A 16,606-nucleotide genomic window follows, 5' to 3' on the forward strand; every position below is an offset into this window, starting at 1 on the left:
AATTTTATAGGACTGGAATATCTAAATTGTGTGGTTTCCCTGCACATCAGCTCTAAAACCGGCATTTTACATTGAGAGTTTTCTGACTGCACTCTTGTGGAAGATGTGTACTGTAGCAAATCAGAGTTGAGGGCTGCTGGCTGAAAGCTTATTGTGTGTTTTCCTGATTGATCTGTGGGCCTTGTTTTTGTAAAACTTGTTTTTTCTGATTCTGTATAATCCCAGTGTTTGCACTAAGCTGCCCTCCGCCCAGAGGCATTTAACAGTTTACTTTATAGATGCAAATGCTTTTATGTTTAAATTTCCTTTAAAATAACTCTCTGCAACCTTCCCTAGTCAATATTGCCTTGTTGGGTAGCTGTAGTTCACACAGAGTATAGCACCTATTCTTTGTCTGTGTGCTGTCGTCCAGTCCAGTAAAATCTACCCACTCTTCTCCCTGGTTAAACCCATTGTGAAAAACATGCGGATAAGCACTTTCCTGCTGTCTGTGTTTCCAGCCTTGTGAATATGAACATCCTGTGGTAATATAGCAATTGTCTCATGAATACTAACAATCAATTAATCCTGAAACAAGCAAACACAGTATGGGAGAGCTGTAGTTACACTATGAAAATTGTGAAATAACTCTTGCATACTGACGACAAACACATTGTTAGCATAATGCATATCATTTCCCTTGGTCAATAAGGTCTTGACACATAAACTCACATGTTGGTGTCAGCTACTCATAAGTAACTTAACAAAACCTCAGAGGCAACCCTGTGCTCCTCTCTCTGAAGCAACTTGCAAACAAAACCAAGTCAGCACCAACCACTACACATAAAAATACATATCACAGTGTCTTCACAAGCTAGCCCCAAAGGTGAAATTCCACATATTCAAACATCTTGGTCATGGGAGACTCCATCGTGAGACACTTGGATGCCCCCCTCACCAGGTTGGATAAAGAGAAGGTTACAGTCAGTTGCCTGTCAGGAACAAGGATTCATAAGATCATGCAGGAACTCTGGTCACTCAGCCACAAGTACTAGTATGACTCATAGTCCATGTTGTGAATGACCTGCGATGTACCACCCTGGACTTGTATGAAGAGACACGATTGTCCTGTCTGAATACATGTCTCAGGCAGGTGTGAGCCTCGCATTGAGCAGCATCCTGCCCTAACCAAGAATGATATCATAATACAAACGGAAAGTGATTAACTTCAATAATTGGCTTAGCTACTGGTGTCATTCCAAGAGAATCCAGTATTTGTCAGCTTGGGACATGATCGATAGACTGTTCTACTTTGCCAGAGGTGGTCTGCACCTGCAGCTACAGCCATAGTGCCTTTTTTAGGTAGAGCCAAACCAACAGACATTCCAATGTAAAAAAATTCTTCTAGTGCAAAGCTGAAGGTACTATGAGTCTTAACAAGAAACTGCTGTCGTCACCATGGAAGATGCTGACATCTGTGCAGTTAGAGATGTAGTTCAAAGCTGCAGAAAACACCCCAGCAGTACAAGGCTACAAATGCCTGTCACACATTCAGACAACTCTCTGAAAAGGAAAAACTGAAAGGAGGATGTTTTTCCATTTACATGAACAACCACACTGCAAGACTGGACAAGCAAGATGTCTCTACTGAGCTGCTCTATGTCCAGCTGACTATAGGGAACATCTCCCACCATATCACTTGCTACAGGACCCCAACAATGAATCATGAAAAACCACCCTATATACCTATAGTTACTAGACTCGGTTACTATTCAGCCCAACACACTTCCCCTTGGCGTTTTTAAGTAGCCCTCCATAAACTGGGAAACATACATGACCACAAACATGCAGGTTGGAGATTCATGGACTTTGGCAATGCAAATGCTCTGGAACAGCTGGTTTTCACTCTCACTAGGATCTCAGATATCCTTGACATAGTACTCACAAACATGGGGGAGCATTGCACCCCCTCCCGGAGTAATGCCCTCATTGGTAAGATTGGATCATAAATTGGTCTCCTCTGAAAGAAATGTAATGGTAGAACCCCATCAAACCCTAAAACCTTAGAGTTTTTTCATGGCAAATTAAAATTACCTACGCTCCTAATTAATGTAAGTGAAGCTCCCCCCTAATCCTGAAAACCTGAATGCCTTTGCAGAAGTATATACAAATGTCCTGTGCAACCACTTAAACAACTGCATAGAAATGACAGTACCTGACTGAACCAAACTCTGGTCTAGTTGGAAAAGCCAACTCACTGTGGATCCCTGGCATAAATAGATTGTATTACAGAAGGAAGAATTTTTGTCTAGATGCAAGTAGGAGGGTGCACAGCAGAGAGGAAAATCCCTTATTAGTCTTAACAGTCAAATTGGGAAACTAGTCAAGTCATCAAAAGCTAAATACAAGACTACAAAGTAGTCTTCCAAGCAAAGGATAACCACAAAGCATTTTTTTCTAGTTTTGTCCAAAACCTTAAGGGAACTCTCTGCAGTGTGCTGAGTTGGCTATAGATGACATTACCTACACTCATTCAGAAGAAATAGCAAACATGCTGACTGATAAATACAGCTCAGATCTCACCCCTTCATTACCTCTGGTCACTCCCCATGAAATACCCTCTACCATTCCTTTGCCTGTTATCACAAAAGAACTGGTCATGACTGTGATGGAATTTTGGGGTGCCAGTCAAGTAGCTTGAACGATGACCTAGCAGAGCCACTCTGATCTCCATTTAACCACAGTCTCCAAACATGGTTTGTCCCATTAGAGTGGAGTACAGCAAAAGTTATCCCTATGCACAAGGGGGGAGACCATCAACAGATCCAGGAAACTACCAACACATATGTCTGACTAGCCTCATATGCAAGGCTATAGAAAGGATAATCTTGGACCTGATTAACAATGACAGAGGATATCTCCTGACTCCAGACCTAACCTAGTATGGCTTTGTCAAGAGCAGGTCATGCCCTGGTAAACCTGGTGGACTTCTTTGAGAAGGTCATCAAGGCCATGGATGAGAGTAAGTTGGTGCCTACTGCCTTCCTTGACCTGGCCAAGGCATTTGGCACAATACCCCACTTGGGTATTACAGATAAACTCACAAAATTGGGCATAAACCTTTGTGCCCAGATGGATACCCAGTTGACTCATGGATAGGACACATGTTAGAGTGGGAGAATCCACATCCAGCAAGAGGTCCATCAAAAATGGAGTACCACAGGGTCAGTGCTGGGCTCCCTCCTGTTAGGGATATGCTTCTCAGATATCAAGGCAAATGTTGATGGCCATTGCCTGACCAAATTTGCTGATGACTGTAAATAGAGGGCAGTCATGGACTCTCCAAATGATGCTGATATCCTACAGAAAGGACTGACGCAGACTAATGATTGGCGTCAGAGCCATGGCCTCAAACTAAATGTGAATAAATGCATAATACCTTTTGGGAATTAAAATAGCCCTGCAAATTACAACATTGAAAGCAACCCTCCTAAGAGTGGACCCAGTGGTGAGAGATCTGGGTACTCGGATGGATAGTAATCTGAACTTTTGACCACCATGTGTTCACTGTGGGGAGGAGATTCTTCTATGTAACTTATAGGTAAGGGCATGGCTTCTAGATCTAAGGATGTCATAGTACTGCTGTACTTAGCCCTCATCAGACCAATAATTGAGTACAATGCACCCTTTGGCATGTATCTCACCAGATACCTGTAATAGGTGGAGCATCCTCAGAAGTTTCTTACAAAAAATACAGGGTATAACCAACATGTCGCATGCAGACTGATTCAAAGCTCAATCACTGTATTCAGTTTCCTACCAATTTTGCTGAAGTTTGATCTATAGGTTCATAGGTTCATAGATTAGTACTAAGCTAACTGCCCTTGTGAGCCATTTTAAGCCTAGCCAATTGCCCCTTGTGAGACTCAAACCCTGCACCTTGTGTTTGCAAGGCAAACACCTTAACCATTAGGCCACCCTCCCAAACTATGAATGACCTACAAGGCAGTGTCTGACCTACCTCAGATGAAAATGTTGAATATTCACAAAACTAACTGCACGAGAGTTACCCACTCCAAGGATCTTAACCTGATATCTGACAGATCATGCTGGAGAGAGAGAGAGAGTTATGTCCCAGAGATTGCCCTCCTGTGGAATAGGCATCTTATTCACTTGAAGTAGATCCCTTCCTTGACCATTTCAACTGCAATCTGGACCATTGGATGGGAAATCACAAAATCACTTCTGTGGTGGCACCCATGTTCCTTATGCAGAGGCAGTCTGCAAAATTGTCAAAATCACTGTTGCTGATCCTTGTTATTTTTCCCTAGGGATAGAGAATTGAGTAAAACTGGCTAGGCTTGTAGCTTTTTTATCATTAGCCGAGTAATGACCATGAACCTATAATGTACTTTGCTGAATCGGCTACAATTCCTTCCATCTGGGAATACCTTTCTGGTTCCTCACCCTTGCCAGGAAGTTTACATGGATGCTTCCAACCTGTTCTAGCAACACCTAGATCCAGCGGGTTTAGTCTACCAGGGAAAAGGATCCTTTAAACATCGAGGACATAGAGGCTGTTATTCTGATCCTTTAGTCCTTGAATCATCCATGGACTCCAGGCCCCCTTAGTGTACCCACAGACAATACCACAGTTTTGGTACAAAAGCAAGGGGTTACCAAGTATTGCCATCTTTGCAGGCTGACCTTGATGGCATGGGAGATTACTATTCAACACAGTCTTACACTTCAGGTAGTCTACAGTCCCTCAGAAAGGAATACAGTGACAGACACATTGAGTAGAACCTCCCATGTCTATACTGAACGGGGATATCTTCCTGGACATTAACCATTGGTGAGATATTCCACAGATGGATCTGTTTGCCTGCACAACAGACAGCTAAACCAGTTCTGTTCTAGAAAATGAACACTGTATCCATTTTTTGAAAGGAGAGGTTCCTCTTTGCTTTCCATTACCTACCTTTGCTGCCAAGTGTCCATCACAAAGTTATGAATAACCACCCATAAAACTTGTTGGCGACTTCCTTTTGACCCAAAAAACATTAGCCCCCCCCCTTCTTTTTCATTTGGCCAGTGGCAGTTGTCTCAATTTACCTCGCAAGATGAACTTGCTCACACAGAGTAATATCGTTGTTATTCACCTTCATCTGCAGATTCACAGTTAACTGTCTGGGTGATGAAGTTTCTTTAAGATGCTAGTTTTCTGAGGTTGTGCTCCAGGTTTTACAGAGGCCAGAAATCCCAACTACTAGAAAATCTTGTGTTGCAAAATGTAAGGGATTTCCTTGTGGTGCAAAAAAAAGAACCAGGACCCTTTTCTAATGGGAATCCCTACTGTTCACTCTTATTTGTGTTAGGTTGCTGAAATCTGGTTCTGGCATATTCTTCTGTGAAAGCTCATTTGTCACTCATCTTTTTTTTGTCTATGGATCCACCCCTTTCTGCAAGTTTTGAAGCCAAACAATATTTGAAAGGCATCTTACAAATTAGGCCACCAAGAATATCTATTCTTCCTCTTTGGGACCTGACCCATGTTCTGGAAAAACTGACCCTAGTGCCCTTTAAGCTGGCTGCCAATTTTTCCTTAAACTTTTGTACATGGGAAACTGTTTTGTTAGTTGTCTTTCCCTCTGCTAAGAGAAAGTTCAAGCTGAAAGCTTTGATTGCAATTCCACCCTTCCTCGTTTTTCATAAGGATAGGGTTACCCTCTGGACTGATCCCTCCTTTCATGCCAATGTATCAATCTTTTCTCCTTCCCTTCTCATACCAGAGGGAAAATAGTTCTTCTTCATTCATTGGATGAGCAGTAGATAGCTTAGATTTTACCTGGACAGCACTAAGGGCATTAGAAAATCAGACTAGATCTGTTCCCTTTCAAGAAAAGTAATTGGGGTTGCCAGTCTCTCTAGGCAAACCATTTCTTCCTGGATTTCCAAAGCAATTTCCTTTTGTTACTGTTTTCATGGGAAACTGCTTCCCAGCTCTGTCATGGCTTTGCTGCTTCTTTCTCCTCCCTTCCTTCTGATCAGCTTTAGTATTCTCTCGTCAGTTAGTAATACTGCAGCATTGATCTTTGATGGACATATTGCAGTTGTGTAAGAACCTACAATAACAGTAGATGTCCTACTGATCACTGTTAATCACATCCCACCCCTCCTTCCCGCTATAGGCTTATTTTTCATTTCTGGCAGAGATGGACCTCTCTTTCTTCTTTCTTCCTTTTCATTTGGAGGACATATACATATGTAAATAGTTAACTCTCCTGCTTCAGTTTTAGTCTAGGAAAACAAGTTCAGAGGTAGTGCTTCCTTGTATGTCCTTTATGTACCTTTTTGCCTCTGGGCTTGGGTCATGCATTAGATGTATGGTGCAAGGACAGCGTGTAGGCTTTGATATGCTGATCAGACTGTTGTCTTTGGGAAGATGTGCCAGTCAGACATCTACAGTTATGGTTGGTTCTCACACAGCTGTGCTTTTTCCTCCTGATGATGAAACATTTGGAGACCTTGTGCAGCTAATATACAGAAGCATTTGTGCCTTTCCTTGTTTCCCCATAAATTATAAAAAATATATACATCTAATGCCTCTACAGGTTGTCTGTTTCTGTTGTCATACTCTGTCTGAGTTTTGCTACACCTCTTACTACTTTCTGTTGCATAAGTTATGCCAAAAGTAGTAGCTGTCCAGAGTAGTTATCAAAACAATAGTTGCTCAACAGCACCCTCTCTAAACTCACAAATATTGTCCAAATAATCTTATTTTTCCTTTAGCACTCAGCAGTTACTGCCATTCTGTGAAGTTCTCCCTTTTCTGAAAAACAATCTTTGTCAGGCCCTCTAAATTGTTTCCTGTTACTTTTCCATGTCTTTTATTTCTGTCTTGCTTTTAAACTCCATTTCTATTTTTCCTACTCACTGCCTATCCCTTTTGTTGGAAGGCACTATTTATCAATTGCTTTAAATTTATCTCAATATATAGGAAAGTGCCAATGTTTCATTTTTTTACATTACTACCCTGTAGTTTTATCTTAGTTTGTATTTGTGCGTGACCTGATATAGTTATTGGGTGGGTCTCTTTTTTTTTTTTTTTTTAAGTTAACTATGTATGCTTCTGTGAAACATAATTTCTTTCCAGACTAGCCCATTTATTGCAACTTGAGAAATAATGCATACATCTTGCTAGAGTTCCTGATATAGGTTCCAGTCTTTAACCGTATATATTTCCTACTGAGTGCTGCTTGTTTCTCCTAAAATTCTGAGTTCCATAACAATAGTGCTAGGTAGAATATAAATGCATGCCAGTGAAATCTTCCTTCCCTGCCAGTAACTCGTTCTTACAACATATCTGCCATTATAGACCTTTTCTCATTATTTCTGTCATAGTTGGGGCCCTCTTATAATTAGTATTTCTCCTCTTTTCCCTTTACCTGATGTTCTGCTGTGTGTGTGTGTGTGTATATGCTGAAATCCTTTTTGTCAAAGATTTATGCTCATTTCTTTGTAAAAGTATATCCTGTAACTCTGCTGTCTACACTGTTCACTTGTTTATAATTCAGTGCTTTTTGCTTTTTGTCTGTACATGTAAGACCTTTACATTCCATGTAAATATTGACAAAGTAGCCATTCTAATAATAAAAAGCTATTAACCTTGCATATTATTCATGACTTTTCTTTTGAATATGTTTCTGTCTTGCAGCTTACATGCACATACTAAATACTAGCAGGCTGACTTTGTGGTTACTTCTCACCTGTGTTTGAAGCCATATCACTTTTTCCCAAACTTCTCAGCTTAGTAAAAATCCTTAAGAAACAAAAAATAATTACATTGCAAAATACAAAATGCAACCATTTTAACTCCTAGCAGACTCACAAAATTATGAACAGTTTCCAAAAAGAAGTCTTTCTCTCCAAAGAGGAGCCATTCCCCCAAACTGATGGTTGCTCCCACAGATATTACTTATTCTAAAGTTAAGGGTAGCAGTACAAATACCTTTGTTTCCACTGAAACAAATTGTATGAAAACAGGGGAAAGTATATTTTAATTTTATATATAATATGCTCAGTACTAATTTTAATCTAGCCCCAGCTACCAAAGATCATATCGTTATAGTAATTTTAGCTGTCTTCTTTCTAGCATTTATTATATTTTTACAGAGTAAGGTCTGGACATGTGGCTAAGAGTACTTTACTTTGTTTCTTTAACATCACTAATGTGTATAATACCCCCTGATAATCCTCCATGTTGCATTTATTATACATCTAACTGCATACTATACAGAACTACTTTACAAATTAACATGTGGTTTACATCAAGGAGCCTCTATACCAGTATTGGTAAGTAAAGAAAAAAACACACACAAAAAAAATTCTGTCAGTCTTCCCATTATAAAATATGCAGATGACTCCACCATCATTACCACTGACAATCTTTCTGATCTGCTTTCCCTCCCTCAAACCTCCTTTAACCTCACCGAGTTTTGGCTTTCTAACAACCAACTCATCCTTAACCCTAAAAAGACTAAACTCCTTCTATGCCTACCCAAAACTCTACATGATTCAAAATCCTTTCACCATCACTTCTCTTAACAACACCATCATCTCAACTGAACCCCACACTAAGCTGCTTGGTGTAATCATTGATGACCAAGTTACATTTACCTACCATGTACAGTACTGTATAAAGAAAACCACCAAAAGCTTGGCCTGCTTTATAGAAATAAAAAGTTCCTCACTCCTAACTCTAGAATCTCACTTGCCTTGGCCTATTTGCTTCCCAACCTCCTATATTGCTCTCAAGTCCTAACTAACTTACACTCCTCTCCTACTTAAATTAGAAAGTACATATAACAAAGTTGATAGATTTGCTGCTAAGATGCTACCTAAATCTCATCACTGCCTTGCTCTGCAGAATCTTAGCTGGTTAGAATTTCCTAACCAACTCTGCTACTCTCAACTTCTTATAATTCACACCATCCTTAATAAGCCCTCTTCTTGCCCCAGTCTATCTTCTCTTGTGTCTCTGTATAATCTACTTCACCCCCTTAGAAGTGCTGATCAATACAGATTCACAAGCCAAAAAAATCTTATGGACAAAACCTGTACTGCTACCTTCCAGCTTTCTCATAGAATAAGGTTCCTTTGGCTCTTAGAAATATCACCCATGCTCAAGTTTTTAAAACAGCTCTCTGACAATACCTACTTAGCTCAAGGAAATGTCAATGAAACCACCCCACCTAAATATCCCCTCCTTCCCCAATTCCACCTTTCCTCCTTTTACACCTGTTTTTCTTCCCCTCCTTCACTTTCCTCTCCACTTCCTTCCTTCTCTACTAACATTCAACCTCCTCCTAACCTTCTTTGTATTATAATAGCATTTCTACTACTCACTGCCTCACTCCTCCTACTCCTGCCCACTCATCTTATTTTTCCTTTTCCTCCCTAACCTTTCTGTCTCTCTTAAGTAATACTCTCCATTAGCTAATTCCAAACTCTCCTGCTTGTTCACCCTGCTCTAACCCATTCTCCATTATACCTTCATCTTATTTGAATTCTCTTCCTCACTAATATCTTCTTCTCTATCTATAATTGGCCTCTGTACTTCCTCTGAAATATTTTCTACATCATTGATACTGTGTACTGACTTAATCATCTGTATTTAGAATATCTTCCCTTGTTCTATTTGTACTAGGAAGTCTTTTTGTTTTATGCTTTATTACTTGTCAACTGTTGCACTATTTGAGTTTGGTTTTGCAAATGTTTAACTTGTACTGTTTGTTACTCTGATATCTACCTATTGTATTACTTATTAATTGCCGTTTTATGTTAACTCTGGAGCGTTTCTCCCTGGGCCTCTGCTGGAAAAGGGCACATGCCCAGACGGACATACCCAGTCAATTAATGTTAAATAAATAAATAAATAAAATTAAATTTACAGACACTTCTGTAGTCCATTCATTGTCCTTCTAGAAATTGTTATAAAGTGGAGTTTATGCTTGCTGTTTTTCATCCGTTTATCATAGTTACATTTTCAATCTTTTATATCCATCACTTCTTGCAGAATCACTCTTCATATGTCCAAACTGCATACAGTGTGATTAATGTTTTACATTTTCACATTTTTTTCAGTAATTTCACTTTGTTGCTAGTCTTCTGGTTATTCCAGTTTGCAGACACAGGTCTGTTAATCAAGACCAAGGTACTCTTGATTGTTCTAGTCACATTCTGGCCTTTGTTATTGTTTCAAGCATTTTCTTTTGGACAATAAAAAAATGTTTCACTGGCAAAGTCTCTCTTAAGGCTTTCTTATTGCCATAAGATTGGGTAGCAGTGTTCCTTGTTGGCTAAACTTTTTTTTTTATTTATTTTCTATACAGCCTGTTTTGCATCCAAACGTATTTTTGGTCCTCCAGAGAAAATAAATATTCTGATGGCATCTTAAATTCACACTTGCCTCTTGACATCCTTTGATTGTCAGGATAAGCTTGCTTCTCGTCTGTGTGGTGTGCACTGAATAATCTTTCTTTTTCCACAAATGCTTTGGTGTACCTAGTTTTTTAACGCTTTTCTCTTCTTCCACCGTTTTGCCAGGAGCAGCTTTTTCTACTGGTATGTTTGTGCCTTTATTAATGTAGGTTTTGTCTCTTTCTTATGGACTGATTTGGGGCATGCAGGCAGTGTCCTCTCAACTAACAAACCCTGCTTTGAAACACCAGTCCTGTTGCTTATTTATAGTCTACTCTTTGTAGTTTCGCTGGCATATCAAAAATGTCTCTGCCTTTTTTTCATTTGACTTGTATGTTCCACCAGTGTCTCACTTGTTTTTAAACATCTCTGAGTGCGTTGATTTATTTTGGCCTTTAAGTTACTGGGCACCATCTCGTATACTAAAGATGAAACATTAAACTGCTTTTTGCTGAACAGCTACAAAGTTCTTCCCAGACAGAGATTTTTCTAACTTTTTGTCGTTGATTTTTCTTACTTTTTAAAAATTTCTTCTTTGCTGGCGGTGGTGTAAATGCCATTCAGTAATTGAATTTTGTCCAAAGGGAAAATCTTTACTTGCTTTTTAACAGTTTTTTCATTTTTACACTGTGACAGCTGTAATCAACGTGTTACCGAGTTTTATGCTATTTTGGAAGTCCCAGCCTTGAAATTAGAGTTATGGAAAGTTCTGTAACATTTACAACTAGATTAGTTGTGAAAATGGACAAGTTGGTTTAGTTTTATTTTTTTATTTATCGTTTGTTGACCGGGAAAGTCCGACTAGGTTCCACAGAGCCTGTTTTCAGCAGATGCCCGGGGAGAAATGCTCCAGATGCATGTCTTTGGAATGTGGGAGGAAACCCATGCAAACTCCACACAGAAGGCACCCCAGCCAAGAATCGAACCGGAGAACCTCTTGCTGTGGGGTGACAACGTTAACCGCTGCACCACTGTGCCACCCTTTAGTTTGAATGGCTTTTCATCTTTGGTCTGAGGGAGTTCATAGTAATGCAGGAAGAAAAAAATATTCCAGACAAAAATGAAGTTAATATTGATATTCATTTGTAAATCATAGTTACTGGTATTGATGTAATGAACAGGTAGGCGAAACATTGACTCTTGCTAGACTGGTTTCCATGGCTGATTTTTGAAAAGTATGTCAGTGCAAACTTGTACTTGGCAGAGGCAAGCAGCAGTACTCCAGTTGGATGAAGCTGAATTTGCCTAATCCTCTGTTTATGGAATGGTCATTCTGCTTATGGCGAGTCCACTCAAACGTTCTACTGTATTTAACCCTCTTTCTTTTTACATTTTGTAAATATTGTTTGCATGCTTATAGTATACTACAGTACTACTGGACTGTAGAGTAGTACACTTGTTCTTGTATGTAATTCCTCTGTATTAACCTTTTATATTTGTAGCCTGTGTTATTGCTATATATATTGTTTATAATCTGTAATTTGTTTCTGAGGCCCCCCCCCCCCCCAGGGCTCGACTGAAAACGGACACCAACTGTCCAGTTGAACCATCCTGGTAAACAAATTTTGAATAAATAATAAACTTCAGTACTTCTCGTGTGGAAGATAATTTAGAGAATATGCAGGTTTAACTCATTTCTTTTAACCCATATATGCATGAAAGATGTCAGAATTATGGACAGGAAACCTCTTTGTTACATGATGTAGGTTCATAGGAGATTGCTAGTCTAACAGTTTAAGAGCCCTTACAAGCCTAGCCAGTATAATCAGATTTTACCCAATGTATGTCCCCTAGTGGCAAGAGAATGCCTGTGCTTTGAGTATCTTGTAGATTGCCCCTGTCTGTAAGGGGTATAGGCATTACCCCAAGTATAAATGTGCAATTCCCCATCCATTGATCCAAACTGCATTTTAAAGAGTGCAAGGGAAGGGCTCTACTTAATGTGAATAGTAAGCCTGTTCCAATGAAGAGGCGATCTGCACTTTTTTAGTTATTGCATTGATTAAGAGAACTTGTTTGCACCAACAGTCGATTCTGTAAGAGTGAGTTAAATTGCCAGATGGAAAAAACTTTGTTTTTTGTATAAATAATGTTTTTTTTTTGTTTGTTTTTCTGTAGGTGCTGATTGAAAGTAAATTGGAACAGCAGATTATAAACCTGATTAATTGTTACAAACAGCAACATGGAGGTATGGGGACAGTTTCAGGAAGACTTACTGCCAAGAAACTTCAGGTAGATACATTTTTTAAAGGTCTATAGTTCATTATTTTGTTTTTTCATTAGTTGGCTATGAAGTACCCAGAAAGGAGCAGGTCTTTGGTGGGTGGGATTTTGGATGGATGGCGCTACTATTCCAGGTTTGATTGCTGTAGTGCTTTAAGTAATTGGTATTTTTTCGTTTTCCAATTCAGCTTTATTTATTTGATTTCTCATAACTTGCTGACATATTATACATACAAATTTCTATCTCGTATATTCACACAATAAAACACAGACATTTACTATAAAAGAGTGGAGCACATTTACAGATGTACAGTAAAACAACAGTACAAAGTATATATGAAAGCACTCCGAAGAAACAAGAGATGGCACACAGCATTAAGCATTAGGATAATTCATAATGTGGTGCACAATTTAGTGCCCTAGTGTTTGTTGCCATTGCCATATAGCTGATTAGTGCTCATGTCATTGAAGTTAAGATTGTCTGTGTCCTGTAATGGCAGTTGAACTCTCCTTTTCCACATTTGTTATAATGTCTGTGTCTGTCTGTGATGTGTGTGTATGTACATGTATAAAGTGTGTGTGTGTGTGTGTGTGTGTGTGTGTGTGTGTGTGTGTGTGTGTGTGTGTGTGTGTGTGTATATGTGTGTATATATATATATATATATATATATATATATATATATATATATATATAAATGTATGTACATACACACATTAAATATATGTGTGTGTAAAATATATGTGGATAGATGCACATCTACAGATAGCTATAGATCTATATTTAATATTATTTATATGGGTTTATATTAGTTCATCTAATTTCGGAAACCTCAAAATTCATGTGGTTCAGGCCATATGTCTTAGTTTCTGAAGACTCAAAATAAATAGAAAGAATTAGTTTGAGATGGAATTAATTATCCTATAAGAGACAAATTTGAAAGAAGCAGGTTTAACATTAAAGTGGTTGATATATGCACAGTGAAATTGTTTTGTCAGTTAAAAGAGCTCAGAGAAGTCTTGGAACTGTCTAGAGTTGCATTCGAGACTGAAAGGTGAAGATGTTTTAAGATGCTTGGAAGAAATATCAAATTAAGCATGTAGGAGATAAGGAACGAGAGACCATTTTGCTAAGTATATACACTTAAAAAAAAACTAAACCAAATGTAATGCTGAGAATTGCTTCCATAGTTTGGCAGGATAGACTCCAGCTCCTTTCTTCTTCTTCCTGCTTTTCCCGGTTAAGAGTCGCCACAGTGGAACTCCGGTCCGCTAATGATTAGCAGTAGATTTTTACGGTGCCAAGGTGCCAGCCCGATGCCCAACCTTCAACGAATGCACACCCATTCACACATATCTTTCAAATGCCACTCGAACCCGAGGAGGACATGCAGACTCCACACAGAAGGCGCTCCAGCCGAGAATTGAACAGTAGAGCCTCTTGCTGTGAGGTGACAATGCTACCGCTGTACCACCGCGGCTTATCACCTGCAGACCTGAATTGGGTTAAGCAGGTAATTGAGGAAAGAATGAATGACAGCATGGTGTAGAACCGGTAGAAAAATTACCTGTTGATTGTCACAGTTAGTTAGAATGTGCAAAGAGATAGTATGCAAGAAAGTTGCAAAGAAAGTTTGCAAGAAGATCAGTCAGAAGTGTAGGGAGAGGTGGTGTAAATTATGCTGCCACACAGCTACCATGGCTACTAAATATTTGCCAAAGTTAGTTGAGCTTGTTTGGTATGAGGTTGTTTTAGAGGAGGTGAAGTGTCAGACATTTGAAAAATATATTGAAAACATGTCTGTTAAAGAAGGTTGTACAAAAGAATAATGTGTTAGTAATAGCAAGTTTGGATGTAAACAAGACATTCAGCAGAGTGGAATAATACTGATGAGGGTTTTACTTGTTTTTGGGTTTATGACAATATGCTCTAATTCAGTAGCTTTTGTGTGAAGATGCAAAGGCCCTCTCACTCCTTCTGAAATCACCAAATGGAGGACCATCAGTGGTGTCCCTTGTTAACAGTTTTATTTAGAACTACTGGCCACTAAAGAAAATCCACTATAAGAAGATGCAAGTTAGAGGCCAAAGAAGTACAGATGTCTTTTTATTTGCTGATGATGTACTGATATACTTGACAGGTTCAGAATATGACATTCTCTTTTCAAACCTGGGGAAGCTGGCTGCTTTTTTTACGAACCAATATTAATAAAACTAAAACTGGAGTGATGGATATAAACTTCTACCAGTATAAAAATCTGGATAAGAGTATGAGTTACTAGGGAAAGCTTCCCCGTATTAAATATCGAAGAGTATTGTATGGGTACATCAATGCAAGAAATAATCAACAAAGCATACAAGGAATTAAAAGATGCTGAACTCCGACTTCAAGAGATGGAAAATGGTAGGACTAAAACTAACCTGTAGAGTAAAAGTGTTTTTTTTTTTTTTATGCTGGCCCTACTTTATTACATGCTGCAGTAGTTTCCAGATGATATTATGGACCACATCCTGATGTCTGTTAAAATATGATAATATTTGGAATGGGGAAGCCTAGGGGGTGGTGGAAAAAACTTTTGGTGGGGAAACTGGGGAAATTGTAAGCATCTGTCACAATGTAGTCCTAATGGAAATTTTGTGGGCACTGTAGTGATTTAAAGGATATTGACAAGGAAGAGTTTGGAAGGTATATTTTTGGTCATACTGTGTGAGGAGAGGATAATGCCCTTGCATAGTGAAACAGGCTGTTAGGACTATACGTATTAATTGACAGGCATCTAAAGTCATGGATGTATATGCTCTTTCCTTTTGGATATAACAATGTGTGTGTCCCTGGTGAAAGTTATTTGAAGTTGTGGAAAAGCCAGCCTGAAATACTGACTGCATGTGAGATGTGAGTCTCCAATATTTGTATCAGACAAAAGTTTGTGTAAATAAGTACGTTTTTAAGAACTGCGCAAGTTTTGGGATTATGGGGACCCAAGTTGACAGTAACCTCTCTTTTGACACTCACATTGCCAAAGTGGTTAGGAAGACCGTCTACATTGCCCACCTGATCATGAAGGGATTCACATCCAGATCAGGAGGGGTCATTGTACCCCTGTACTCTTCACTTATCAGACCAATGATTGAGTACAACGCCCCATTCGGAATGTACCTTACCTGACACCTGCAGCAGTTGGAAAGACCCCAAAAGTTCCTCACCAAAAGGATAAAGGGGCTCAAACATATGTCATACGATGCCCGACTGAAGAAACTCTAGCTCTATTCAGTCGCATACCGTCTGCTCAGAGGTGATCTGTGCCTGACATACAAGGCCATGTCCAACCCGGAATTAATGGACATGCTCCACCTCAAAAAATCCAAATCCACCAGAGCCACGAGAGCATGAGACTTAAACCTCAACACGGATATAAATAGGACGTGCTGGAGGGACAGATTCATCACCCAGAGACTCCCTACACTGTGGAACAGAATCCCAGTCCATGTGAGGCAGAGCCCCTCACTGACTCTGTTCAAGAGAAATCTTGATGAGTGGATGGGAGATCGTAGGTTTACCCCGGGATCATCTCTGTATCACTGCTGGACAGAGGCACAGCAAACTAATGGGTATAGTATTCTCATCCTAAGGGGTGGTGAAAGCCACACACACTCTGGCTAGGCTTATAAATGCCCTAGGGCAGATAGCCTAGTATGAACCTATGAACCTATGAAACCTATAAATGAGTTACTGGGGAGAGCACTGGCTGCATCAGTATCCTTCATGATGTTCCACGGATGACCTGCCAGTATGTAAAATCATGAGTAAGTAGGACATCTAGAGTCTTGAGAAGAAAGATAAGGTATTGGGTAAAATAAATCATTGTTAGGTGAGAGATGTATGAGTAACTGGAAAGGAAAAATTGAGGATAGGTATGTAAACTGC

General features: G+C 39.3%; 1 protein-coding gene across 1 annotated transcript in view; it reads left to right on the forward strand.

Moving 5' to 3' along the window:
- DHX29 (DExH-box helicase 29) overlaps positions 1-16,606 on the forward strand; it is a 1,644,099-nt gene that overhangs the window by 52,374 nt on the left and 1,575,119 nt on the right. The window contains exon 3 of the mRNA XM_044064425.1: positions 12,580-12,693. Within this exon, the coding sequence (XP_043920360.1) occupies positions 12,580-12,693 (114 nt within the window). The remainder of the gene's footprint in view (positions 1-12,579; positions 12,694-16,606) is intronic.

This window comes from Protopterus annectens, chromosome 2.part2, assembly GCF_019279795.1.
Source record: "Protopterus annectens isolate FY-2018-M chromosome 2.part2, PAN1.0, whole genome shotgun sequence".
Classification (NCBI taxonomy): Eukaryota; Metazoa; Chordata; order Ceratodontiformes; family Protopteridae; genus Protopterus; species Protopterus annectens.